The 27,335-nt window shown below is 38.4% G+C and overlaps 5 protein-coding genes across 7 annotated transcripts; 3 read left to right on the top strand and 2 right to left on the bottom strand.

Moving 5' to 3' along the window:
- Nucleotides 1–233: 233 nt before the first annotated feature.
- Nucleotides 234–4,896, bottom strand: LOC103948323 (zinc finger CCCH domain-containing protein 11). The gene is made up of 8 exons (XM_009359331.3): nucleotides 4,533–4,896; nucleotides 4,264–4,348; nucleotides 3,998–4,141; nucleotides 3,823–3,911; nucleotides 2,777–2,965; nucleotides 2,470–2,600; nucleotides 2,292–2,391; nucleotides 234–604 (listed from the first exon to the last, which is right to left on the bottom strand). Exons 1-8 carry the CDS (start codon nucleotides 4,692–4,694, stop codon nucleotides 413–415), a joined length of 1,092 nt encoding a protein of 363 aa, XP_009357606.2. The 5' UTR covers nucleotides 4,695–4,896; the 3' UTR covers nucleotides 234–412.
- A 458-nt stretch (nucleotides 4,897–5,354) lies between these two features.
- LOC103948322 (uncharacterized protein YKR070W) lies at nucleotides 5,355–9,874 on the top strand. Of its 3 annotated transcripts, none has more exons than XM_048564968.1 (13): nucleotides 5,355–5,533; nucleotides 5,634–5,737; nucleotides 5,971–6,006; nucleotides 6,159–6,232; nucleotides 6,368–6,408; nucleotides 7,163–7,234; nucleotides 7,358–7,559; nucleotides 7,797–7,892; nucleotides 8,281–8,348; nucleotides 8,744–8,948; nucleotides 9,037–9,120; nucleotides 9,234–9,290; nucleotides 9,554–9,874. In XM_048564968.1, exons 1-13 carry the CDS (start codon nucleotides 5,415–5,417, stop codon nucleotides 9,578–9,580), a joined length of 1,185 nt encoding a protein of 394 aa, XP_048420925.1. In that variant the 5' UTR covers nucleotides 5,355–5,414; the 3' UTR covers nucleotides 9,581–9,874. The 3 variants fall into 3 exon arrangements, with proteins under 3 accessions (XP_048420925.1, XP_009357604.2, XP_018503259.2); XM_009359329.3 differs by having other exon boundaries at nucleotides 9,234–9,294; XM_018647743.2 differs by lacking the exon at nucleotides 5,355–5,533 and having other exon boundaries at nucleotides 5,707–5,737; nucleotides 6,340–6,408; nucleotides 9,234–9,294.
- A 415-nt stretch (nucleotides 9,875–10,289) lies between these two features.
- Nucleotides 10,290–12,415, top strand: LOC103948444 (serine/threonine-protein kinase ATG1t-like). The gene is made up of 8 exons (XM_018647744.2): nucleotides 10,290–10,766; nucleotides 11,024–11,141; nucleotides 11,245–11,303; nucleotides 11,460–11,524; nucleotides 11,646–11,739; nucleotides 11,817–11,897; nucleotides 11,976–12,087; nucleotides 12,205–12,415. Exons 1-8 carry the CDS (start codon nucleotides 10,512–10,514, stop codon nucleotides 12,258–12,260), a joined length of 840 nt encoding a protein of 279 aa, XP_018503260.2. The 5' UTR covers nucleotides 10,290–10,511; the 3' UTR covers nucleotides 12,261–12,415.
- Nucleotides 12,416–12,605: 190 nt separating this feature from the next.
- On the bottom strand, nucleotides 12,606–15,514 carry LOC103948321 (leucine aminopeptidase-like). Its single transcript, XM_009359328.3, has 4 exons — nucleotides 14,516–15,514; nucleotides 13,855–14,088; nucleotides 13,443–13,769; nucleotides 12,606–13,091 (listed from the first exon to the last, which is right to left on the bottom strand). Exons 1-4 carry the CDS (start codon nucleotides 15,497–15,499, stop codon nucleotides 12,795–12,797), a joined length of 1,842 nt encoding a protein of 613 aa, XP_009357603.2. The 5' UTR covers nucleotides 15,500–15,514; the 3' UTR covers nucleotides 12,606–12,794.
- Nucleotides 15,515–20,901: 5,387 nt separating this feature from the next.
- On the top strand, nucleotides 20,902–23,654 carry LOC103948324 (protein TONNEAU 1a-like). Its single transcript, XM_048565034.1, has 8 exons — nucleotides 20,902–21,100; nucleotides 21,442–21,574; nucleotides 21,658–21,746; nucleotides 21,861–21,983; nucleotides 22,415–22,548; nucleotides 22,653–22,678; nucleotides 22,763–22,919; nucleotides 23,374–23,654. Exons 1-8 carry the CDS (start codon nucleotides 21,014–21,016, stop codon nucleotides 23,423–23,425), a joined length of 801 nt encoding a protein of 266 aa, XP_048420991.1. The 5' UTR covers nucleotides 20,902–21,013; the 3' UTR covers nucleotides 23,426–23,654.
- The last annotated feature ends 3,681 nt before the right edge of the window (nucleotides 23,655–27,335 follow it).

The following is a 27,335-nucleotide window of genomic DNA, read 5'->3' as shown; positions in this document are numbered from 1 at the left end:
TTTAAATCCGTTGTGAAAATCTTAAGCCCATCCCTCTCCCGGAGTCCCACTTCAGAGGGGCTATATGAAGCTTATGTGTTGACCTTCAATCTTAACATGGCTCTCCCTAAGTGTTCAGATCTCTACGTTACAGTTAATTGAATTTTCATTTCACTTAAGTTGAGAACTCAGCAGAGTTTAAAAAAGCAATTAGAAGATGCACGAGACACCGGAATGTTAATTGAACAGCAATCTAAATCAAAAATTGGATTTTTCCTTGCATAAAATACCAAGCCACATCCAGAACACCAAGAATTTAGCATAAAGATAGCATCTCAGGATAAATAACACATTATTTCCTCTCACATTTCTCGTTATAGTCTCTTTCCACCCCCGACAAGCAAATCGTCAACGTTACTCTCCCTGCCCCTCTTCAAGATGCCTCTATACCTGGCTCGCGTATCTGAATGGATGTTCTTGACAAACTTGCTTCGAGTTCATTTAACTCATCAAAGTCCAACTCATCATCATCATCATCATCTTCAATGTCATCATTGACGGGAACTTCAGAACCAGCAGCACTAGTCGAGGCGCTTCGCCCTCCTGCTGCTGAGTTGTCTTTGGCCTGAAATGAAGCACGGTCAAACTCAGATCACATAAAATAATGGAAATTGTCGAATTGTTCATGTAAACGGGATCACACAATATAAGGGAAATTGTTGAATTGTCCATGTAAACGGGAACCATCCGACTTTATTTGAAATAGGTAGTCTTAAGAGTTCAAGAAAGCACAAGATACATTTCACCAAAAAAATAGAAAGCACTGGATACAAGAGAACACCCAGGATATTCATTGCTCCTGGTTTCGGAATATTTGTTCCTTTGGTAAGAGCTAGATGTAGTTCTACAGAGTTATAAAAATAATTGTGCACCAAAAAGAGAATAACCAAAGCGAAGCTTTCGGTTATTGTGTCACTGATGTATCTTAAAAGAAAAGGTATGAAAACTTCTATCACATTGGAAAAGACCACTACCTTACGTATGGTATTGAGAATTTCTCACCATAGTGTATTCACATCAATATCAAACTTCAATCTCATGCAATCTCATGATGTCATCACTTCTTTTAACATAAGTGAACAGTGTGTTATTATGATCATGTTTTTATCTAAATGTACCATAGAGTTTCCCCTATAGACGCTACAAGTCAAACAGGGGCCACTCTTTCAAAACAGGATACACCTAGACTTTTGAAACAACTAATATGGATGAAGGGAAAAGAATGAAAAAGACTGAAACGAATTACGTAAAGCAATAGCACTCTGTGGCATGAAATATCATGTCAACAAATAACACTTAAAATGGAGTGCAAGCACATGTAGACATGTTAAGGGTTAGAGCACAAGTTTACCCAGTCACAGACGCTCACTTTAAAGAGTTCATGGTTAGAATTACTGAGGATGCGTGGAACAAGCAACACATAGAACAAAGAAGGGATAAGACATACACCGTATACACCCTTAAAAGGATCCTGATGCATGTAATCAAAATTTTATAATCTCACCAGAAAAACCCTTGAGACCATGATCTACTTATAAACAAAACCAACAAAGAGAGACATAACTACATAAAAAGCATAACGAGACAGAAAAAGGATTTGAAAAGCAAATCACGTCAAGAACAGAAATTTTATCGCATAGCTCCAATCACATCATTTTGGTCATTGGCAAATGTAAAAGAATGTTCCATGATCTCTTTTGACCCATTTTTTCACAGCACTATCATTATAATTGCGGCCATTCTGTGCCCTATGCAATGGCCAGAAACCCAGCATTAAAACTTCTATCCCATTACACTGCACAAACTTTGTATTCTAGAGACAAGATAACAAAAAAAGATTAATTCCTTTCATTTTTCCTTCAAAAAAGAAAGAAACTCAGGTGATGCACCTAGCAGATAATAACTTCCAGGCAATCAAACCCAAAAACAAAAAAAAAATAACAAACCAGCCCACAATGACCAGAAAAAGAGCCTCTATGGACACTTATTTCTTTTGATAAGCCAATGCTTTTCTTTGGTAGCATAAAAACGTGCTGACTTGAGATACAGAAACCTCTCTTAATACCAAAATGGAAGCAAACTCACTGATAAGAAAAAAAATTCACACAAGTCAGCGATGAGATGTTGGAAGTTAAAATTTACCAACACGATACCAAAAGATGTACAGAGACGTACTAAGGCGACTGACTTCAAAGTGACATACTATCAGTCCATAAATCGATTATATTCATAGTATAAAAAGAAAATATTACCTTCTCTTCAGCGGCCTCAGGATCTTGTCTTTGATATTTTTCATACGCTTCAGCATCATCCACAAACAAGGTAGCATCTGATAGAAACAACTCACGACCACTGAAATACAGGAAAGCTTGAGTCAATAGCATAATACAGAGAACATTCACAAAATGCAAAGCATAAAAGAAACAGAACCTCATGCGGTCATTCTTAGCCCTCTCTGCTCGTTGTGCGGCCAGGCCAGCCTCTTTCTCTTCTGTCTTTTTATTCCTCCATTGCATGAACAACTCAGTGGTCATTGGAGTAATGGTTGTTACTTTTGCACGCTGCAGTAATCATCAGATGAGCATTAGTAAGAATTAAAAATAAAACAGAGGAAACAAGGCTAAAAATACTTAGGGATGCAATACACAACAAATGTACAAAGGGTTTCTATGATTCTATCACCAAATAAATGGACAAAATGAAAATGCAAAGTCAACAAAATCAATATGATCATCACCTGATTTTCAATTTCATCCTCAATGGCAACTTTTTCAGCCTCTTCATCAAGAAGCGCCTTCATCTGAGATTTCAAAACATAACCAGGAGGAAGAGCATGTCTGTAGTGGCACTCTTTTCCACCATTTGGACAAGACCAAAACCAACCATATTGCTTCTTTTCCACTGCATCTAAGAAGTGTTTGCAAACCTGTACATATTAAAAACCAGCTTAGATCCATAACATATACTGCATACTAAAGTCAAAGATTTCACACTACCCAATGATTAGGCCAAATAAGAAAAAGTATTTACCGTTTACCTGTCACAATTTTTAATATTTAAATATTTTCTCATCTCAAGGACAAAAAAAATTTCCCCTCTATTATTCAATAACTCCAGCCAGTTTAACTCACTAGCATAGCCTACAAATAGGGAACCCAAGCTAAAATCCCAAATATTTTTCAAGCAACAATACAAATTCTATACAAGAATACGTCTTAGTTAATATTCAGCAAAGCAAAAACCCACAACTGAAACAGAGTAGAAGTAAAAGTATCCATCTGCCAAATCTTTGTACATAAGACAGAAAATTGATCTCCTGAGCCCACTATAAAGTTGAGCATTTTAACATATACCGTCATCGATGACTTCTTCTTTCAAAGACATAAATCAGCTATCAGATTGTGACGTCAATAATTTAAACTGTAACATAACCCTTAGGATCAAGGATTGCACAGCTGACCTACGCCACCTAAACTAGTTTTAAGTGAAGACTGATGTCCAATGCAACCAAGGCTCTGCCAGTCTGCCTCCCTCTTCTTTTTCTCTCTCTTTTTCCCTTCATGAAACATAATAACATATCATTGATGTAGTGGGTAATGTGCCCAGAAAGGCCTTCATATTCTAATCACCAAAACATTTGGAGGGTGGGTAGGGAGGAAGGATGGGGATAGACAGATGGATATCTAGAGACAGATGGAGAGCAACACATTCAACTGCCAATATCTTACTAAAAGCTTCTATATCAGAAATCAAAAATAATTTACTGTATGAAAAAAGACATACAATTTCGGTGGGCTTATTCTGGTTATACTCATTCTTCTTTGACTCCACAACCTTTTCCAACGTCGCTTGATCCCAATCCTCCATAGTGTCTGAAATATAATGAGTAAAGAATAAGCAAATCACATGTGATATATTAGCATCAGAATATTAAACAAGATAATTCCATCCTTCTCACCTTCATCATCACGTTTATCACTGTAAATATCAATCTTTTCACCCTTCCTCTGGACATTCAAGTCATGCGAAAACTTGCACTTGAATCCCTTGGTACATTGTCCAACCTTGAAAAACTCGCATAATATAGACTTGGGATCAACACCTATTCAAATTCCGAATTCGATTACAAGCATTCCAAATCCAATCCGCTATCGAACACAACATAATCGACCACCACCAAACAACAATTAAAAAAATGTGAGAGTTGGGGGACATACTACATACCAGCTGGCACTTTAGGCTGACTAACAGCAACCTTAAACAAATCATTAAGCTCCTTCTCTTTTGCTTTCTCTTCCTCCTTCTTTTTCTGCAAAACCCTTTAAACTTTGATAAAACCCAATTCCAAAAACTCACGCCCAAACACTAATTCCCGATAAAAATAGTTAATTTACTTTCTCAGCTGATTTCTGCTTATCCAAACAGAACCCAACAGGGAAAAAAACAACAGAGATACGAAAAAGGATCCGAATAACGAAAAGCGGGAGTGTGACCTTAGCCTTGGTGGGGTCTACTTTGGGCTGGACAGATTGCTGGAGATTCTGGACGTACTTCTGGACATTCTTGCTCTTGTTCTTGTTCTTGAGCCCGAAGGTCTTGTCCTCCACCACCTTCTGCTTCTTCGCCAAGTCGGCCTTCGATGCCTTTGGCGGCATGGCTCCTTCGAATCCAACAAACAGAAAAATCAATAGTAAAAAGGGGGGAAATTGAACAATCTGTGGTTTCCGAATTGAATGAAAGTTATGAACTCGGTACGGATTTGCTTAATTTTGAATGAGATGGCGCTTAGGGTTTTCGACAGCCCTCTCTGAGGCGCGAGAAGGATGAGCGAACGGCGGTAGAGTGACGAGGGTGAGGACTTGGGAGTGTTTTTGATTGGCTGGGATAAGATGCCCATTTTGCCCTAACTTTCTTGCTACTATTGACTAGTGGTGAATTTTGACTGTTAAGCAAAATCATTAAAATTCTATTTTTAAAACTAAAATTAAATAAAAAATTAAATAAAAATTTAATAACAAATTGTTGAGTAATTTCAGGCCGTATTTCAAATAATACATTTTGTGTTCGATTTGTAGTGTTGATAAATCAAACAATAGTAAGCTAAGATTAAAATGTCTTTTTGAATTTTCCCGTCCTTAAAAGTTGGATTGTAGCCATCAACTAATTTCCTCTTGTTTTTAATTAAAAAAAAAACTGATTTTGAGAATTAAAAGGATATAATCGTCACTTTGAAATTACCCTTTTAGGTTTGCCACGTGGCGTTCTAACTTCTGTGAGGTTCACAATTGCGTACTACGCGCCGAAGCGAGACCGTTTACCGTTATAGTGTTAGCCACGGAGCACACAGAGCAAAGCTTAGAGAGGGAGAGGGAGAGATGACGCCGATGAGATACCGCGCGGTCTATCGGATTTCTCAGTGCAAAAACAGACCGCCATTTTTCTTCCAATTCCGTCCCTACTCTCAGTCCAATTATCGACAATCCAGGCCCGAACGGTTGGTCCAATTCAATGATCCAAATCCTCTGTTTGGCTGCCGAGAAACTGTAGGAAGGGAATAGAAAAAAGTTGAAAACATGTGTTTGATTGCATTTCAGGTCTTCGTTTGGGATTGCGTTCGACATCGACGGGGTTATTCTCCGCGGCCGGGCTCCGGTGGGAGGGTCGCCTCGAGCTTTGAGGAAACTGTACGGACATTCAGGTGCAATAAAAACTTCATCTTTCTCTCTCTAAATTCAGAAATTTCGTTTATTTTTCAGAAATCTGAAATAAAAAATAGAGAATTTTGGTTTTGTATTATTGTGATCGTTGGTTTGGTTGTAGCTACATTGGCTAGAGCGGACATGGCAGCAAGTTTGAATCCCGCTTCTCGTAGTTTAGATTGTAAGGAAAGGATGGTCTCACTAGCTTAATAAAACTATTGCTTCTTTGTAGGTACTTTGAAGGTTCCCTTTGTGTTTTTGACCAACGGTAAGACACCTAAGCGGTTTGTTTTCGTGTAGCATTGCGAAGAATTAGTATATATGATAAATTTCTATGGAAAGTGTATCTGCCCCCATTGTAATTGCATTGGATTTTTGTTCGAATTTCATTTGGTTGAGTAATGGATTTGGTTGGAACAGGAGGTGGCGTCCCTGAATCAAGACGAGCAACTGAGTTAACTGAAATTTTGGGAGTTAACATCCTGCCTTCTCAGGTAATATTCTGAGATCTAATTCTTTGATTATTATGAGCATAAGGACGACGTTGTGTTGTCTCCCATTTTCTGCGACTGTAATTTGACTGATGGAACCTTTGGCATAGCTCTCTTTTCTGTGTTATGGTGGTGCAGGTTGTTCAGGGTCACACACCTTTTAAAAATTTGTTGACGAGGTATAAATCAGCTTCACATGAATCTTTTTCTACAGAGATTTTTTTAATTCAATGTCAATGTGTCATACTCTTCTTCATCTTTCTAGGTATAAATCTTAGTCTGATTAATGGTCTCCTTGTTTCTGTGCTATCTTTGAGTAACAGTGTTATATCGTAGGAAATATCATGCAACCAAGGCCACAGAAATTGTTCTTACTTTACATGTTGGATGAGCTAGAGGGATCGAAAGTGGGTAGACAACTTAGACAAATACAAAATTTGGGGGATATTTCGTGTCTGCCAAATTGAAATTCTTTGGTTTGGAAGTTCCTGAATGTTGTTTATGCTGATACTGAATAATAGCCAAATTTGGAGATAAATCTCATCGGAGCTAATAGCTAACTCTTTTTCCATCGGAGACCCCAAAAGATGAAATTCCTGAGTAACGCTCACTCAGCTTGTTCCCATAGGTGAAATTGTCCCTCCGTGTCAAATAGTCATATCTTTTCCTATCGCATACCTCTGTTTGGTACTTTTTGGATATTCATTTTGAGAAAGTTGAAAAAGCACTATCTCGTTGAAAGGTTCTATACATCCGCCCTTTAAGAGCATCTCTTGCACGGAGCCTTATTCCTCATTTTGTTATAATAAGAATTCAATTTTCCTGTGCACATACGTCCTTGGGCCATGACTTTGTTTATGGTTCAGAGTATAACAATGTATTGACCTGTTTTCATCATCTTATGTTATGTCTATTTTTATCCTTTTTATTCAGATATGAAAATGAACTCATTGTTGCTCTGGGAAAAGGGGAACCGGCTCTTGTAATGTCTGAGTATGGTTTCAAGTAAGTTTTACCTTACAGTGTATGTCCGTTCTTAATTGTAGCATCTTCTGGTTTTGAATTCCATACCTTCTGTTGCTAGATTTTGTAAAAGTAACAGATAGCTAAATTTATATTGGGTGGCAGAAAGGTTCTCTCATTAGATGAGTATGCATCGCACTTCAAGAATATTGATCCTGTATCCCAATATAAGATGTGGAGAACTAAGCAGACATCGGATTGCAGTAGCCAACACAAGGAGTTTGTGCCGAGATATGATGTTTATTCTGACAGGGTTAGTGCAGCTTTTGTTGTCAGCGATCCTGTGGATTGGGGTAGGGATATTCAGGTACTTCATTTCGCTGCTTACAACGCAGTATTAAGGAATCATTGTGCGTTAGGATCTCAAATTATAGCTTCTTTTGGCATAACAGTTTCATTTCCCACATAAATTGCCAAATTTTGCATGCTTATTATGAACTAGAAAGTAAAGTTTTGGGAGCTGCAATACCGTCATGTTATTCCAGAAGGCCTCGATCATTTGTGTTCCTGCAAAAGCTCTGAGCTGGTTCATGAATTGGTTTAGGTTCTCTGTGACATTCTAAGATCTGGAGGGCTTCCTGGACAAGAGAACGGGCATCAACCACCTCTATATTTTGCCGCAGATGGTCTTGAGTATCAGGTTGGTCACTATGATTTTCCCTCTCTAAAGATGCTGGACCGTGAATATGGAGATATAGAAACAACCTGAGATTTGTTTGGTTTACCGTGACACATTATCGTTAGAATAAACTGAAAGAGGAAACCCTTATTTAACTATGGTCCCATTATTTTTTCTTGAGTATGTGATCCGCTTGCTGAAACCCATTGAACCTTGACTATTCCCATGAACATTTTTAATGAACCCTCATATCTAATAAAAGGGTTCTATTTGGTTGATTTGCTCCATTCCCTTGCCTTTTGGAAGAGTAGAATTCATTCACTCTTATTTTCATCATGAACTTACTTTTTATTCAACTTGAAGTTTCACATGATGATTAGGATTGTACTGATAAGCTGCCTACATACAGGCTGCATTTCCTTCTGAGCGACTTGGAATGGGTGCTTTCAGAATTGCACTAGAAAGCATCTTCAACCGGTGAGACTGGCTGTTTTGTCACGCCTAATTGGTGTACCTTTTCAGTGATGCACATCTGATCGAATATTTAGTCAAAGGGCTCTTCGGTTGTAACTACTTGAGCCCATAAATGGCCAATACGATATCTTAGCATTGCTTCTTTGATCCCTTTTGAGAAGCCCGGTAATTGTCATAGCTCATCCATTAAGAGAGTTTTACAAGATCAAATTGATGATGATTGAAGAAAGTTTAGCAGAGATAATTGATTTGTTTTGGGAAACTAAGCACAACTGAAATATGATTTTAAAATCTTGAACTACTTATATGAAAAAAGCATGCTCATGCACATTTAAACTAGTGAGTTATTCTGGATATCTACCATGTAGTAATATGATTTATGTTTGGCTTTGCTGCAGAATTCACCATGATGCTCTGGAATATGTATCTTTTGGGAAGCCAAATCCGTTTGTATTTGAGAACACTGAAACTCTGTTGGCACAGCTTCAACCATCTCATTGTGATAATGATATTACAACTGCTGGAGACTCTCCGTCACATGCTTTCAAAACCCTTTATATGATCGGCGACAACCCTTCAGTTGATGTCAAAGGTGCTCGGCAGGTTTGTTTGTCATGTTTCTTGTGGTGACAAGTTTCTACCGTTAAATGATTTGAATGTGCATTGACAAATCATCACACCTGATTCTCAGGCTGGACATCCTTGGTTTTCTATTTTGACGAGGACCGGCGTTTTTAAGGGCAGAGATAATCATGCTGAGTTTCCAGCAGACCTGGTAAGTTGGATATATATGTGTTCGCGCACATGTGCACATATTACTAGAATACTTGGTTGCGGGCGAAATGAATTCTACGCTAAGAAGTTCCTTCGCTTTTGTTCCTTCTGTAGGTTGTAGATACTGTACAAGAGGCAGTGGACTACATTCTGAAGAGGGAAGGAACTTCTGTAGGTTGTTAACGCTCATAAGCGCACTTGCTTTTACTACAAGAATGTTGAATTGCTCGAATCTAATTAATACAACAAATAATTACGGGAGTTGTCACTGGCACCCTAAAAATGTCACCATGCATTCCTCTCGAGTGAAGGAAAAAAATAAAAAATAAAGGTGAAATAGCATGACATATTTTCAAGTGTTTACAACAAATTCCTATTAATAGTTGTGGCTAGGGTCGGTGGTAACTTCATGCTCCTTTTCCTTTTTGCTTCAGCTTGCGTTTTCCCCTACTCTCTCCTAATATGCCTTTGATCCCACCGTCCTTAGCCCCAAACTGCGTCCTCTACTTCCTTCTACTCCCTGATTCTCGTTGGTGGATCTACAGCGGTAGCGGGGGTTGCAAGCTGCTAGGGTTTGTGTTTTGCTTTTTTGCTTTGTTTTCTTTCTATTTTGGGCTCCAAAACCTGTTTTGGAGGTCCTTTTCTTTATATTGTACTTATCTTGTAATTTAACCTCTACTGGTGCACGCTACTTGCCTCTTATGAAAATGAGTTGAGTCCTTGCACGATGATGCGGGCTCGAACCTCTTCAGTCATTAATCTAACCTCTAATTTAACAAAATCTGTTTTTTGACCCAAAAAAAAAAGAAGAAAACCCTACTTGAACCAAAGAGTCATGCTCTCCTAAGGTCCTCATTTTAAGGACGTATGAGAATCAAATGCATATTAGCTAAGATCCAAAGGCTTAAAATATTTGACAACTTGATAAATCCAAACAATAAAATAAGTAGAAAATTAGTTTATGCATTTGGTTCTCATCCTTAAAATGAAGACCTTAGAAGAACAAGAGACTTTAACCAAAAAGGAAAGGGAAGTGTTATTGGCACTCAAAAAATCACATTCTACACTCCTCACAAGTGTATTTTTCTTTCTAAATATAAAAAACATGGAGTATAGAATGAGAATTTTGGAGTGCCAATAACAATTCCCAAAAGTAAACTTTGAAAAGATAAGTTGGCAAAAATGACCCTGGAATTTACAAATTCTAACATACCACTCGGTCGGCCAATATTTTGCTTCCGTAAACACCAAAATGTCATGTAGGTTATTTTTCACCCCTCCTAATACCATTTAAGCACCAGAAGGTCCGGAACCTTCGACCAACCCCCACCCAACAGAAAAACCGCAATAACTGTTGCCACTTGTTACTTGAGAGCTCAGCTCGAAGAATCCATGGAACCTGAAAGCAAGGGACTCAAGACAGCTGAAGAAGGAGAAGGAGACTACATTGTAATTGCAGAGGTGGGACGAGGCTCTTTCTCCACCGTGTCAAAAGCCGTGCACCGCCAAAGCGGCCAGGTGGTGGCTCTCAAGCAGGTCCACCTTTCCCGCCTCAATCGCCACCTCAAGAATTGCTTGGATTGCGAGATCAATTTCTTGTCCTCCGTTAACCACCCCAACATCATCCGCCTCCTCAGTTCTTTCCAGGTTTTGAAGTTTTTCTGCGTTGCCTTCTTTCCAGGTTTTGAAGTTTTTCTGCGTTGCCGCACTTTTTTAATGCGGACATGCTGTCAAATAAATATGTTGTCGATATTGTTGATATTATTGATACTGCGAACTTACAGTTGCCAATATGGGTCGGTTTGGTTGTGGATACGTTAATTTGTCTGCAAGTGCAGTTAACCGCAACGTACAAGTACTGTTTAATTTGGTTGCACGAAGTTGAGCTTCTGTCTTTATTGCAGGATGAAGGTTGTGTATTCATGGTGTTGGAATTCTGTGATGGGGGAAATTTGGCTGCGTATATTCGGCGTCACGGAAGAGTTGAAGAACGTATTGCCAAGAGATTTATGCAGCAGCTCGGTAGCTTCTTATTCGCATTGTTCCCTGTGAATTTGTAATGGGGATCCACAGCGCTTCGATTCTCCGGTCTGAAAATCTAATCAACTTCTTGTTATGCTTGCAGGGGCGGCGTTGGAAATACTACATTCGCACCACATCATTCATAGAGACTTGAAACCAGAGGTAAAAACAGGAGTCTACTGAAAGATGGTAACAAAATGCAGTTTCATATTCGTATTTTTTGAACTCGATTCTGTTGATTTTTTCGCTCGCATCCAAAATTGAAGTAATGAATTGGTTTGTTCAAAAATTGCCTACGTTGTGATTTTGTTGTACTAGAACATTCTACTCTCTGGCACTCAAGATGATGTGGTGCTAAAGGTAGCTGATTTCGGTCTCTCGAGGTAAACTCTAGCAGAGAGATCCTTATGCGGAAATTCATCCGCTAACCCGTTTAGTATGATTTAAAGCAACCAACTGTAGTAGTTTCATTCCTTAATACCTTTTCTTTTCTATATTGTACAGAAGTTTACATCCAGGTGATTATGCCGAGACAGTTTGTGGATCCCCATTGTACATGGCACCTGAAGTTCTTCAGTTTGAAAGATATGACGGGAAGGTACGGTCTTGTCTATAACTCGTGCCATTTTCCCCTTTCAATCACGATGAGTCAAAATTGACGGGTTCAGTTTATAGGTTGACATGTGGAGCGTTGGTGTAATTCTTTTCGAGCTTCTCAATGGTCGCCCTCCTTTCCCTGGTAGGACTAATGTTCAGGTACTAACTTCTGCTTTTCATTGCAAAAGGTCCCTTTGGTCACACTTGCCCAGATCGTTGATAAATTTTACTTTCCAGGTGCTTAAGACCATCAAGTCATCCACATACCTTCCTTTTGACCAAGTCATCCTTTCTAGATTGCATCCAGACTCCGTCGATATGTGTTCAAAACTGTTGTCTCGAAATCCAGGTTTAGCGTTTTACTTTCCTCAGTTTCATACGCCCTTTCTACATCGCATCCTGACGTATGTGTTCAAAACTGACTATACATTAGCTATTCTCTGATGTATTTGATGCACTACTGCAGTTAAGCGCCTGTCCTTCAGCGAATTCCATTCGCACAGGTTTTTTCGAGGTTTTTGAGACGAATTGAGATGCGAAAACATTTACAGGAACACAAATGTTGTAGCACTCTGCACATAAAGTGATTTTACCGTTGTGTATGATTCCCAAACCGATAAATTGCGTTAGAAGAGGTGTTGAACAGAAATGTCAAGATTCCAAGCTCCGTTGTGCAATTTCGCTGTTTAAGGTAATTGTTTTGGTTGTAACTATGAGCGTAGAAGTTGTAATCCTCCTACGAAAGTGGACTACACGAGTATTATTCTCGTTCCTGTTATGCATCAAGTAAAGTTGAGTTTGCAGGCATAGCGTTCCTGTGAGTTTTCGAATTTACGCATACATAAAATATCATCAGGCATCAGCAAATGCGATATAAAAGGAGCTACTTCTTATTTACGAGATCATTCATATCAGCGAAAGCATCAAGAAGGATGCGTGTGTTCAACGAAATCAGGTATAGCCTACAGATCTCAGGGATTAGCATATAGCCAACAACGGCATCAAGGATTAGCTTCCGAATTTCTGTTCATGTGTAATCTACATTCTCACACCATTTCAGCAGTGCTTGTTAAAAATTGTCTCGATAACGCTCTGAGCTATAGGGTGATAAGTCTCGCGAGCGGCTGCAAACACCTGTTTCGCCAAAATCTTCTCTTCCTCCTTTCCATTGCCTTCCACAAGAGCACTGTAGAGGGGGACAAGGTACTTCTTCCTCCCAACTTCCTTCAAAGTTCTTTCCACCTCGCCGAAGTAGTCTTTGCACTTGGAAGCAATGGCCAGCAGGAGAAATGTCACCTTCACGTCATAATCTCTCGATTCTGACAGACTGAAGCGCGAGTTCAACTCTACAATCTGCAAATACATAAATCATGATGAGACAACATAAAAGTTTGGAGAGATTCGACGGTAAAATGGGAACTGAAGCTGACTCAGAAATGTATTCTAATAATTGACAATATTAACATTTTCGGTTCTGAGAAAACAAGAAGATGTTTACTTAAATTTAACTTTTCAATGCAGAAAGAAAACGAAAACGCGAAACTTACTAAGCTCAGTATGATTACCTGGGAATTGCCACAGCATTGCAGAGCTTAAACAAACTAAGAAATTAACTACAAAAAGTGTGTTGAAGGCCGCTATAAAATCAAGTAATAGAAAACAAGGTAATACGAAAATCTTAGAAGAGAAGAAACACAACAGTACCTGTAAAGGTTCAATAGACTTGGGGAGGTTCTCCAAGTAGAGTTCCCACTCCTGCCCTCTCCAGTCAGCAACTTCATCCGCCCCTGGCATCCTACCAAACTTAAATTCATTTGCCATGGACACAATCTTTGCATATATGTTAGAAACCGGTTCATACGCATCAGGAGGGATACCAGTGCCCTCAGTCCACAACACTAAGTCAACCTCTTTCTCTATTCCAGGTAGGTTTGCTTTCAGAAAGTCGAGAAATGTATCGGTATCAATTGATTGGAACTTGAAGGTGGCAATGTATTTCTTCAGAAACTCATCAAATGCAGGCCTTCCAACCTTTATATTTTTAAAACCAAGTGCCAATCAGATCGTCTTTACAGGTCAATACCAAGAAACAAAAGAAGTTACAATTTCAACATACCTGACGTTCAATGCGCCACAGAAACTGGAAACCCTTTTCGTATGGAACTTCAGAATACACATCATCTGGGTCAACTCCTTCCTGGTTGGTTTTCAGCTTTGTGACCTCCAAGTTATCCTTGAACCTCTCCATTTCCTTATTCAAACCCCGCCAGCCAATTCCAATGTTCAATGCAGCTCTGTCCTCACCTTGCACAGCCTCAACAATTCTCCTCTCAGCATACGTCGTGAAACCCTGTACCAATAAGTAAAGATTAACACCCTGATCTCGTTGCCAAGAACAGTACGAGCATAACATAGATCAACATAATCAACTGCAACCGGAAGCTCGTAATCAGTAAGACATTCATTCTTCACATTCTCCTAACCCTACACGGCATTACTCCGTCAAGGATTCGCACATTGCGGTTTTAACAAGACAAAACTAAAAACTGGCCTCAAATGCACTGTAGGCAGATAGTATTACGTCAAAAGAAGAAAACAAGCATTTCAAGATCACAACATTGATCAAATTTGAACTTAGCACCAATCAAATAGGCAAAAACAAATAGCATCTATCTATCGAAAATTTCGACATAAAAACCGAGAATCTGAACCAATTGATAATCAGGAATTGAAAAGTTAATGCCATCAAACGAATGTATGAATGTAAATTTTGGTACCTCATTCAACCAAAAATGCTCATTAGTCTTGTTGGTGATCAAGTTCCCAGTCCAGCTATGAGCCAGTTCGTGCGCCACCACCTGCGCGCCGCTGGAGTCGCCTTTGAGCACAGTCGGCGTCAAGAACGTCATTCTCGGATTCTCCATTCCACCGTACGGAAAGCTCGGCGGCAGCACCAAGAGATCGAACCTTTCCCACTCGTACGGCCCAAACAAGGCCTCCCCTTGCCTGATCATGTCCTCGGTGCTCGCAAACTCCGTCGCCGCCGATTCAAGCACCGCCGGCACCGCCTCAGAGTAAACCCTAGTTCTCGGGCCCACCTCCCGGTAGCCTAGCTCACCGACGGCAAACGCGAACAGGTACGGCGGGATTGGCTGCTCCATCACGAACTCCTCGACGACCCTGTCGTCGGCACACCACAAGGCGTCGCCAGAGATCAGCGCCGACCCCTCACCGGGGATTGGGTCGCGGCGGTCCACGTGACGCGCGGACATGACGGCGGAGAGCTGGCGGGGGACATTGAGCTTGGCCGCGTAGCGCACACGCGCAGCGGGAGTGTCCTGGCAGGGGAAGACGGAGCGCGCGTGGATGGCCTGGCATTGGGTGTAGACAAACGGCAGCCGTTTGTTGAAGGTCTGGGGAGGGGAGAGCCACTGGAGGGCGGAGGAGGAGGGGGAGGTGGAGTAGAGGATCAAGACGGAGGAGGCGTTGGAGAGGGTGAAGGCGAGGTGGCAGCCTTTGATTGGGTCAGGAGGGGAGATGACGTAAGAGATAGGATCGGAGGGGTTTTGGGGGTCGATGACGGAGTGGACGGTGAGGGCACGGACGTCGAGGGAAACTGGGCCGGAGTACGGGGAGGGGAGGGTGAGGAGGGCGGAGGCGTGGATGGTGGAGGAGGGGAAGTCGAAGAAGAAGGAGAGGGAAATGTGGGTGGCGAGTGGGTGAGTCGAATCAGTGAACGAGTGAGGGTCGATGGGCGCCATTGCGAAATGTTTTGGGTTTGGGGCGTGGAAACGGACAAATGCTGAATTTAGTGAGGGTGGATGGGCGCAATAACTATTTTTCTCAATTTTCAATTTTCTCTTTTTTTTTTTTTCCTTTGACATGAACTTTTTGGATGGAGAATCAGGCGCGGGTAGATATATGCTAAACTTTTTTGGTTTTTACATTTTTTTAGGGAGATTTATTTAAAAAAACTAATGAAAATGATTTGAAAACTTTGATAATGACAAAATAAAAAGGTAAAGTGAATAGAATTATGATTGATTTTTAGTGTAAAAATATGATTTTTCGTTAAAGTGAACACAACCTGGAGTTTTTCGTTAAAATTCTCATTTATTTTAGGGATGTGGTATCCACACATCCCTTTTACTTCTTCCACACTTTTTTAGTTTTAACCGTTGAATTGAATGAATCAAAGAAGATCAACGGATAGAAATTAATAAGGGTGTGTGAGAAGTAAAAACAGGTATGTGGATAGCACACCCCTTATTTAATTGAGAGATTTTATTTTTTTTAATAAATTTAGGGATATTTAACTGAAAAACTTTATTTGAACTCATCTAAGATCATCTCCAAAGGAAATGTCAAATTTTGAACGTAAAATTTAAATTTTGACAGTTTTTGTGGCACTTTGACATCTTTTAAGTTTTGTTCTCCAACTGATATATCAAATTAAATTTATTATTTTATAAAATAAATTATTAAACTAATTAAAATTTAATAAAAGACATTTAAAGTTTAATCGGTAATCTGATCACCTTCCTTGATTGAAAATAAGAAAAAAAAAATATGATAGTTGTATTGGTCAACTCAACATTAATTATAATAAATTATTAAACTAATTAAAAATTAATAAAATACATTTAATAATTAATAAAAAAAACATTTGAAGTTGTTGTCAAATTTGACCGCAACCTTTTTTCCATGTCATTGCCACATAAGATTTGGCACTTCGGTTGGAGAATATTAGTGTGGTCTTTTTTTACTATTATAGTTGATGTGTACATTTTGGCATTTCATTTGGAGATGCTCTAACCTCTTTCTACATGAAATGTCTTTATTACCCTATTACATAATTATCATCAAGTACAAAATAAAATTAACAAGCAAAATAAGATTTATCTATAAATCCATACCCAATAATGAAACCCTAACCATCACGTAATTTTTCTCCTTCGTTCTGCTATGGCAAAAATCCTAAGACGCTCTCATAGAGAAAAACAAGCTCTTTTATCGAATAAACGTTAATTTTGAAGTTTTGAATCCTCTAACTAAGACATGAATCGGTTTATGCAGGAGTTGAATTATTGGTTTAAATGTCATGTACTAACGTTATGATTGATGCGGGCTGTATAAGTTTCTCAAGTCTTTTCATGTTCATTTTGGACACTATTTACCAAGTCTTCTACTTAATTTATATAACATAATCACGACATTCTGCTTTCTTTTATTGAATAACAACAGCTACATACTTTGTTTCATTGTTTTCGCATTCTTCCCAACTATTTTCATTTGATTCTTCAATTCACCACCATTCTAACTCTCTTCATTAAACCACCACTTTCACTCTCTTCATTGCACCACCTTCTTTTGGTTAACTTTCTTTACATGTTCTTCTAAAATTGAAAAAGCAGATAAAAAAAAATTATATATATATATATATATATATATATATTAGCGTTTAAATTTTTCAATTTTCGTTTGTCCCTTGATTTAAATTCTATCATTTCACCCTTATCTTAGTTTTACTTTGCAATTTTATTCCCCAAAGAACATTACTTATTACAAGAAAAGGGAAAAAAGAAACAAAAGACTTCATGTCATTTCACCTATAACCTATATATGCTTATAGGTTATAACTTATAAAAGTCTTTATATCATCCAAAACATAAAAAAAATAAAAATAAAAACTCAAATTCATATGCAACATACATCGTCACGCAAGGCAACCAGAGATTATCGAGCAACGATGTAGAGGATGATGAAGACTCCATCAAAAACAAATGTTGGAAGGAGAGAACGTCAAAGGAGATAATGCTTTGATTTTGATTTTTTACTTTATTTTTTAAATGGGTGTAAAGATAAGTTAACACATATATTGAATTGGGGTTGTAAGGGTAGTTTAGGTTGAAAGATTGGGTTTGAAGAGATATTGATTGTTTAATTGAAAATAATATGGGTGTAAAGAGTAAATTAGGTGTACAAAGAGATTATATGGGTTTAAATAAAAATTTCCTATTTAATTAGAATCTTGAAATTCATAATGTATTTAATTAGGATTTTAAAATATTTTATTTTATTTTTTGAAAATCTTGGTGTATTCAATTAGGATTTTAAATAACATATGTATTTAATTATGAATTTGTTTTAAAGAATTTCAAAAAGTAGAGGAATATAAGGGAATTTGAGAGATTTCGTAGTGTATTTTAAGCAATCACAAATCTTACCTCTCCCCTAAGATTTTGAGGGAAATGAATAAAAAATTAACACGAAATCTCTACAATCGAATAAACTTTGTCAAAATCCATGGATTCATAAATCTATTAAAATATTTCAAAATCTCAATTGATTACACCCCTAATGAAAATCTGAAACTTTTGTTCTAACAATTGAATAAATTTCACGTCTTTTTAAAGCTAAAATATAAATATATATATGTATGTATGTATGTGTGTATATATATATATATATTAGGATGGTGCTATTTACACATGACACACTCCTTTTTATCTCTTAAACACTCCTTTCAATATTTGATCGTCGAGTCGAATAAATTAAGGGCGTGTTTACACAACCGTAATCGGAATGAAAATAAGGAATCCAATTCCGATTACAGATAACTCTTGTGTTTACTACAATTTAGCGGAATCAACAGTTTGTGGGACCCACACGAAAAATGGAATTCAATTCCTGAAATTGGAGGAATTAGACTCCTTCCATAGGTGAGGTATTTGGATTCCAGGATGGTGAGGGAATCGGGAATGCATTTCTTCTTTCCTATTATGCCCTCTTATCAAGAGGCTTTGCAGATGCTTCGACAGACGCTTCGACACAGCTGGCTCATCCTTGTGTAATGTTGGTTTGACGATCGGGACCTTGAAGTTCGGGGCCAAATTGCTTGTGCCGTTGGCGATGTTGATGCTCGTCTGATCATTGGCTCCAATTGCTTTCCGAAATATTTTCTGCAGGGTGGGAACTAGGAGGATGCATAGGCTAGGTTCTTAAAATGTTAATTTTTTTTCTGCGGGGTGGGAACTGGGAAGATGAATTTGGCTAGGTTCTTAAAATAGTATTTTCTTCTGTGGGATGGGAATTGGGAAAATGATCTGGGAGAGTGGTGTTGGAGGATTGGGGTATGGCGATGCTGAGGAAGAGAAGTGAATGAGGGCATTTTAAAATAACTAATGAAAATGTGATTAAAAATAAATATAGATGAAATAAAAATAAAAATAAAGAACTAAAGGGGCATTTTAGTAATGAAAATGTGATTAAAAATAACTAATGAAAATGTGATTAAAAATATTTGATTTGAGACAAGAACATTTTAGTAATCATACTGGTTTATATTCCAATTCTGGTGAATTAGTAAACAGCTTTATGAAATTGTATTCCGATTCCGGACAGTTTTAGTAAACAATTTCAGTAGGAATCTAATTTTGATTCCACCTCATTTCAATTCCTCCTCGATCCAATTTCTCCTCAATTCAATTCCTCTCAATTTGATTACGGATTAATAAACGCGCTATAAGAAAGATCAAAAGACATTAATGTGTAGAAGGTAAAAATAAATATGTGAATAGCATCACTCTTTTATTATGTTTCGAACAAATATTGAATAAATAAAATATCCAATATACGATTAAAATTTTTTGTGCATACTAAAAACTCCTATCAAGTATCAAAGTTGAGTCCTTTTTTAATTAATAGATAACATCTATGTAGCATATAACTTCTCTCTTCTTTTTTTTTGTTTCTTTATTATTATTTTTTTATTTATAGTAATTTGAGTATATTCTTTGGAAATTCTCTTGATAGTTACAATATTCGTGGATTGTAGGAAGAATTGGAGTGCATAGACCTCATCCACATGTGACAGGTTTTAAGAGCAACTCTACCCTCTAAGGTAATTGTTGCTTAAGCTATTGAGCAAATGTAATTATTGTCCAAGCTATTTAGGAGTGGAGATATACTCGATAATTACTGTTTACTAAGACAGTAATTGTCTTTGCTTAATAGCCTGGCAATAATTACCTAGTAGGGTGGAATTGCTCTAAATAATCACTCAAAACGTTTATTGTTACATGTGTAATTGTGTAGTAAAGTACAATGATTTAATTAAGTAAATTGCGAAAGAAACAATGGTATGCGTGTCAACAATTTTCTTCCCACCATTGTACATTAATGATTAGGGAAAAGAATTACCCATCAGCCAAGAATGCACTTAGATCGTATATTACAAATTGCATCAACGCATAGAGTATGTGATGAAACAAACAAAGTATGCATACTCAGGATTAAGAATGATACTCATACCTTATATAATCACATTAGTAAGAGCTCGTTTTGATGTGCTTTTAAAATGGTTAAAAGTGCTTTTAGAGAAAATGCTTTTTAGTTCCAAAAGCACTTAAATTGTTTTTTGCAATCAGCTAAGAATGCACTTAGATCGTATATTACAAATTGCATCAACGCATAGAGTATGTGATGAAACAAATAAAGTATGCATACTCAGGATTAAGAATGATACTCATACCTATATAATCACATTAGTAAGAGCTCGTTTTGATATGCTTTTAAAATGACTAAAAGCGTTTTTAGATAAAATGTTTTTTGGTTCCAAAAGCACTTAAAGTGTTTTATGCAAGAAGCACCAGTTATGTGCTTTTTCTAGGAAGCACTTGAAATGCTTTTCCAGAATTTACTTACATTTTTACGAAAAATTAGTTTCAAAATTTTTCACCAAAAATGTTTTCAGTTATTTTAAGAGTACATCCAAACAAACATTAAGTCAACATGGCTAGTTGCAACCAATCACACAATAAGCAAAACATATACGATTACGCAAAAGTTTAATACTTGTACTTAGAAATTCTATCTCGTAATTTTTTTTTACAACAAATGAGCGGTTGAAATTTAACTAAATGAGTTATAATTAAACGGTGAAGTTTGCTCAAGTTGTGCGGCTAATAATAGAGGCTAGAAAAGAATCCCAGGCTTAATTATTTAACGGCCCAAAACTTCACGATCCAACTTCACAGCGCCGGCCCAGATAATATTACCGGGTAACTGCAGGCCAGCAGTGGAGCCCGCCTTCACCCCCACCCATCATTCCGAGAGCAACTTTCCTCTCTCTCTCTCTCTCCTCCTCTTTCTCTCATGAAGCAAGGCATCGAAGAGAGCTGAGAATTCAAAAAACGCAGGGAAAGCTCTCTCTCTCTCTCTCTCCCCCAATCAAAACCCTCTCCCTCTGAAACCCTAAAAAACAGAAGAACAAGATGGACGACTACACGAGGGAGATGATGGACCTCAAGACTCTCGTCACTCGCACCCTCGAGAAGAAGGGCGTACTCGCCAAGATCCGGGTACAATTTCAAATTCCCTTTTTGCCCATTTCCCCCTTTATGTTAACGTTCGTCATCTAGATCTCCTTTCTCTGATTCCGCAGCTGATTTTACCCCAAAAACGAGGTTTTTTTCCTCGGGTTCATTGCGTAAATTTCCCCCAGCTTTGTTGACTTCGGCTAGGGTTTTGCAATTTCAAAGCTTGTCTGCTTTTTATTTGCTTATCTGTAATTCGAAGCTTCGGATTTTGAGAAATGCGATGCATTTTTTGCATAATTAGGCAGTTATTTGTGAATAATCGAACTTGTTATTCTGGTTTTTGGGTTGTTTTTATGATTAATTCAACTGTTTTGTTTTGGTAGGCTGAGTTGAGAGCAAGTGTGTTTGAGGCAATTGAGGAGGAGGACAAGGTCATTGAGAAAGACGAAGGCTTGCCTCCAGCATTGCTTGGTAGCTGCAACGATCGAGCTAAACAGCTCCACGCTTCTCCTTCGGGTTTGTCTACTAACACAATGCTTATGCTTGTTTAAAACCTTTTGTTCATCAGCTAAATTTCACTTTGACATGCTTTGTTATAGGAAGGTTGCTTACAGCACTGATATGCGAGTACTTAGACTGGGCTCAACTAAACCACACGCTAAAAGTTTATCAGCCCGAGTGTAATTTGGTAATCATGTAAACTTTTAGTGCAGAAAGTGTCAGGTGTTTTCAGTAAGTTTTGAACTAATGTGTTGGCTATCTGATGCTAATGAATGTTGCATTTATGTTTGCTGAATCGCAGCAAAAGGATTCTTGGAAAGCTGAGTTGAAGGACTTTAGTAGCAAGAATGGATATGATCTTAACCGAAACGGAGATAGTGGTCCTTTGCTTTTGGATGTGCTTGAAGGATTTTTGAAATTTGAGGTTTGGTATTATTTTCGAGTTAAAACACAAAATTTTCATGTTCATATCAGAATCTGCATTAGGACGGTTGTTTTTCATGGCAATATTTTATTGGCTTCAAGGTACATTTACCCGATTGTTATGTCTTATCACGTAATTAAGGCTTATTTTGGACATAGTACAGATTAATTAAGATTGCATGATTTGTTCTCTGGTATATGTGTGGGCACTTTTCCTCTTTTTCTTTAAACCTATTGGTCAGTTATAGGATGGGATTAATATACAATTTAGAGGTTCAACTGACGTAGGGAAAAAGTTCTCTGGCTAGAAGAGAAAGGGGATGATATGATGCTGGATTGATAATGAAGGAAAAATACAAATTTCTTTAGCTTATGTTTTGTTTGTAATTATTCCTTTGGTGGATTGCTTACCACTAGATTGTTTTACTACAGAATCTATCTCAATCAAGGGGTACTGGAAGGAGGCTAACGACTTCAGAAACAGAATCCCTGTCCAATTTGGATTCTCGCAATATGAGAAGACCTTCTTCATCATCTGTTGCTGGTGGGCTACCTCCACTAGGAAGGTGCTGATCTACCTTACTGCCCCAATATTACGTGTTTGATTTTCCCCTTTTATTTTGTCCTTCAGCTCTTAATTGATATTAGTTTGTTGGTGTGCTTATGCTAGGCCTGGTGCATCTTCCCAGTCATCTGGTGAGTGACAAAGCTATTTCTTGTGTCTTCCCTTTATATGATTCCTTTTGTTTCTCTTTATCTGATACATTCTAGCATATTCAGATCGAAGAGGTGGGTCATCCATGTCTGGCTACAGGAAAGATGATTACAGCTATAGATACGACAGTGATGAAAGTCCAGAGGATGTCATTCGAGCTTCAAGTGCGATGGAAAACCTCCAGTTGGATAGAAAAGCTCGCAATCTAACAACATCTTGGCGGTATGTTCTCAGCCCCTTTTTGTTATATCCACGTTAAACTAAGACCAGTTGACCATAACAAAAAACAAGGCTAGTATAAGCTTTCTTTCCAAAGAAAAAGAGTGATGAGAAATGGTAGAGAGATGGATTTTCAATGATGCTGAAAATCAAAGTAGGGCTATTTGCCATGTGTTCTGTTTCTTAGGTGGTTTAATCCAAATGTAAGAATCGATGGTTACATTTTCCATGAGATCATATTGTTTTGACCGGCCAGTAAATGCATAGAATTTACCAGTGAATGACGTGCTGATCCCACCTTTGTCATGTATAAATGAAGGATGTGAAATTTTGAAACCTTGTGATTAAGGTTCGTTTTAAGTTGTCATCGAGTAGAATTTGTATTCAAAAGAGTTAGGAATCACACTTCTTGTGCATGCATTATTCTATTAGCTTTGTTTGCTTGATCTGGCTACAGGCACGCAGGAGATGGAATTAGTGAGGATGACGGCAGGGCTGACCAGATGTAGCTGCACGATGACAACCTTTGTATAACTGCACGTGTATTTGATTTTGTACTTTTCACCCGCAAATGATAGGCGTGTTATGTAAGATTATACCCTATTCCGATTTGATTTAGTGCTTTGTTCGAGTGCTGATTGATTGTAATTCCATTTTCACCCTTTCTTGAAATATAAATTAGTAACTGCTTCATGCTTGCAGTTTTCATTATAATGAAGGGTATGAAATTTCATGTAATTCATAAGGTTGATCCATTGAGGGGCTTGTTCTGAGATTAGCTGGAGCCAAACTCAATGAAGCATTAGAGCATCCCCTATGGAGATTGTATACTCCATGAGGCTACTACATTTCAAGTTTTAGTGTGAGAAATCGCATCCCCAATGAGCCGGAAAATGGAGTTAAATTCATCACTAGGGCTAGCAACTTCCTTTCTTGGACAGCATTGGGCTACATTTAGCCTAAAAAAAAAGTGGGTCCCACAAAAAAGGTAGTAACCCATGTGAGCAAAGTTAAATCACTTTTTCTCCACTTGCAAACTTGTATTCTTCCTTTATTCTTTTTTACTTTTTCTTGTAATTTGGTTTATTAATGATTGTTTTAAATTGATTTAACGTTCATAGGCATTTGTGGGTGAAATTTTCAAATAATTTTTTTCAAAATTATATGATACTAATTTAGACAAATACAAGATAATATTCTCATTGCCCATGAAGCTTTCCACTATGTAAAGATGAAGAAAAAAAAAGTAAAGCTTGTGAGCTTGGTCTAAGTTTGACATGAATAAAGCTTATGATCGGGTTGAACCACTATGACAAGGATGGGCTTTGATGATTGTTGGATACGGTTGGTCATGTTGTGTGTCACAACATTTTCTTTCTTCGTAGTGATCAATGGAAGGCCGGGGCCATATTTCTATACTACTAGAGGATTGAGGCAAGGGGACCTTTGTTCTCCTTATCTCTTCCTTCTAGTTGGCGAAGTTTTATCCCAATTTATTTTTGTGCCACTAATGATCATTTTTTGGGGGTATAAAAATCTGTAAAGGAGGGCCCACTTTTTCACATCTTTTATTTGTTGGCGACTCTCTTTTCTTCATAAGATTCACTGAGACGAATTGCAGTAAATTGATGACAATTTTTGAGGAATATTGCCTAGCATTTGGACATAGCATAAATTATCATTTATTTACTTAAGCCCAAATACTCCATTCCCATTAGCAAATCAAGTTTGCACAATTCTGAAAATCCCTGCCTCTACAGACCAAGGGAAGTATTTGGGTCTACCATCAATATGGGGAAAGTCTAAACGTGATGCTCTCGTCTACGTCAAAGATCAAATCTTGAACAAGATTCAAGGATAGAAAGCTAGTTCACTCACTATGGCAGGTAGGGAGGTCCTTCTGAAGTCAGTAGCTTTAGCGGTTCCTACGTATCCTATGACTTGCTTCAAGTTTCCCACTTCCACTTGCAATTCTATCAATGGGGATCCTGGGAGATTTTGATGGGGTGAGTATGAGAAAGGAAATCGTATTTATTGGAAAAGCTAGAAGTATCTTTGTGGCACTAAGGAGGGGGAAATGGGGTTTAGGGACCTTTAATACTTTAGCATCTATCTTCTGGCAAAAACAATGCTGGAGAATGATGGAAAATCCAGATGCATTTTGGGTTCGTGTTCTTAAGGCTAAGTACTTTCCAAGGTGTGATTTCCTAAAAGCTACAAGAGGAGCTCGCCCTTCTTGGGCTTGGTCTAGTTTACTTGAAGGCAGAAGAATTATTCTCGAAAGAGCTAAATGGCATGTAGGGAATGATGAATCGATCAAAATCTGGCAAGATAATTGGCTTCTTACCTTGGAATGTACCAACCCTCTACCTCTACAAGTAATTCTTGGGCCAATTCCTACTTTGGTGGCCTCTTTGATTGATGTGAACACTGCTACTTGGAGACTGGACTCAATTTCTAATATTTTGTCTTCACATGACATTGCTCTTATCAAATCTATCCCACTGTACAATACTCATGATCATGATTATCTTTTCTGGCCTTGGAACAATGATGGTGTCTATACGGTAAAGAGTGGATAGCATTGGGCACTATCACAAAAAAGAGTTTCTATGACTACCAATGCATCCTCTTCTCACTTGATTCATAAAGAGGTCTGGAAGATTTTGTGGGGATAAAGGAAGTTCCTAAAGTTCTCAACTTTATTTGGCGTTCTTTAAACAATGCTCTTCCTAGCATATTTAATCTTTTTCGCAAGCATCTACATGTGAATCCAATTTGCCCTTTCTACAAGGATGAATTTGCCCTTTTGCAATACAAAGATCTCTTTCTTGGCAAGCTCCTCAATGGCCTCTTATTAAAATTAATGTCGATGGTGCATGGAATCGAGCTACATGTGAAGCCCGTGCAGGGATTATTGCACGCGATCACAATGGTACTTTTTAAGGTGGTGCTTCTTTACACTCACATCGATTCACGTTCGATGCCGCTGAAGCAGAGGCAGTTCTTGAGGGTCTGAAATTTGTCAAAGCCAAATGTTTCAACCATATCATCATTGAGATTGATTCTTCCAAGGTCATCGATTGCTTGCTAAAACCAAACCTTCGCAACCAATGGTGTCTATATTGAATTATCGATGAAATTCGTCGGGCAGCGGCTTCCTTTGCTTTTGTTTAGTGGAACTGGGTTCCAAGAACGGCCAACCAAGCAGCTCATGTGGCTGCATCTTTAACCGATTTGAGGGTGAGCAATCTCTCATAGGCAACTTTGCCCCCTCCTTTATTGGTTATGGTGCTATCTTGGGATGGGCTTCCATGTCCTTCGCCATCTTTTGATTGAGGTTTGATAGTGGTATCACTATTAGCGTCTTCCTCTTTTGTTTCTGTTGACCCTCAAAATTACAAAACCTATGTGGCGCGCAGGTTGAGTAACTAATAAGCTAACTACGTCATTCGGTTGAATGTGGGGCATGCCAACTCGTCGGCCGAGCTTGGCTGAGGAGTAAAATTTGTTGATGTTGCGTTGAGTGCGTTGCTGACTTCCTTATCTTGCGACTGCGGCCGAGGAAGGAACAAATCTCGGCCTTTGGATTCTCGAGCCTGAAGACAAGGCTGCTAGTTCTGCAAAGTTCACAAATTGTCGGCGCCAGATTTGGTCACAGTGATTATATTCATGAGAGTATAAGCATGTCGAATCGACACTAGACTGTACGAACACAAGTATTCAAAGGTGATGTATGTCTTAATGGTGAATGTGGTTCGGCCGTCAGAATGCCGAACTCTGAAACTCACTTGTGAGTATCCAATCATAAAATCACTCGGCGTTCAATGCGCCGAATGTCGTAACTCGTAACACCTTACTTCGTCGAGAAGGCTAATAAGATGACCTCTACCAATAAGGATTCGAAAACCCTTCTCGACCGAGACTTGGATAGGTAACTAGTCGGCCTCGACATAGTGCTGTTTATCTAAATTGAAGGTGCTCCTCGGTCGGCTGATTCTACGGCGACAGTGCTGTTTATCTAAACTGAAGGTGTTCGCCGGTTGCCTTCACCATGCTGTTTATCCAAACTGAAGGTGTGTCGACAGGAAAAAGAAAATAAAAAATCTCAAGATGTTTGAGAGGTTTTGCGCAGAGCAATTGTGTGTTGAATTGAAGGTCCTTGAATTGTTGTATGATGTATTCATAGCACCAAATCTTTCTTGAGACCGAGTTAAAATCATATTTGGATTGGGACTTCTTGTTCCGTTCCAACTCTGCTTCGACCAACCCTACCCCCATTAGGACTTTGAACTCACCCCTTTTTGAGGCTTTATTCATTGTTGGTCGAGAATCCTAATTGCATTAGGATTTCCTCAACCCCTTTGCTTATCTGAACTACTCCTTTTTGTGATATGACTTGACCATCCTTGCTAAATG

Source organism: the organism of the source record quoted next, unplaced genomic scaffold (genome assembly GCF_019419815.1).
Source record: "Pyrus x bretschneideri cultivar Hongxiangsu unplaced genomic scaffold, Pyrus_bretschneideri_v1 Contig4, whole genome shotgun sequence".
Classification (NCBI taxonomy): Eukaryota; Viridiplantae; Streptophyta; class Magnoliopsida; order Rosales; family Rosaceae; genus Pyrus; species Pyrus x bretschneideri.
Note: the sequence above shows the minus strand (reverse complement) of the source record. Positions and strands in the feature narration are given on the sequence as shown.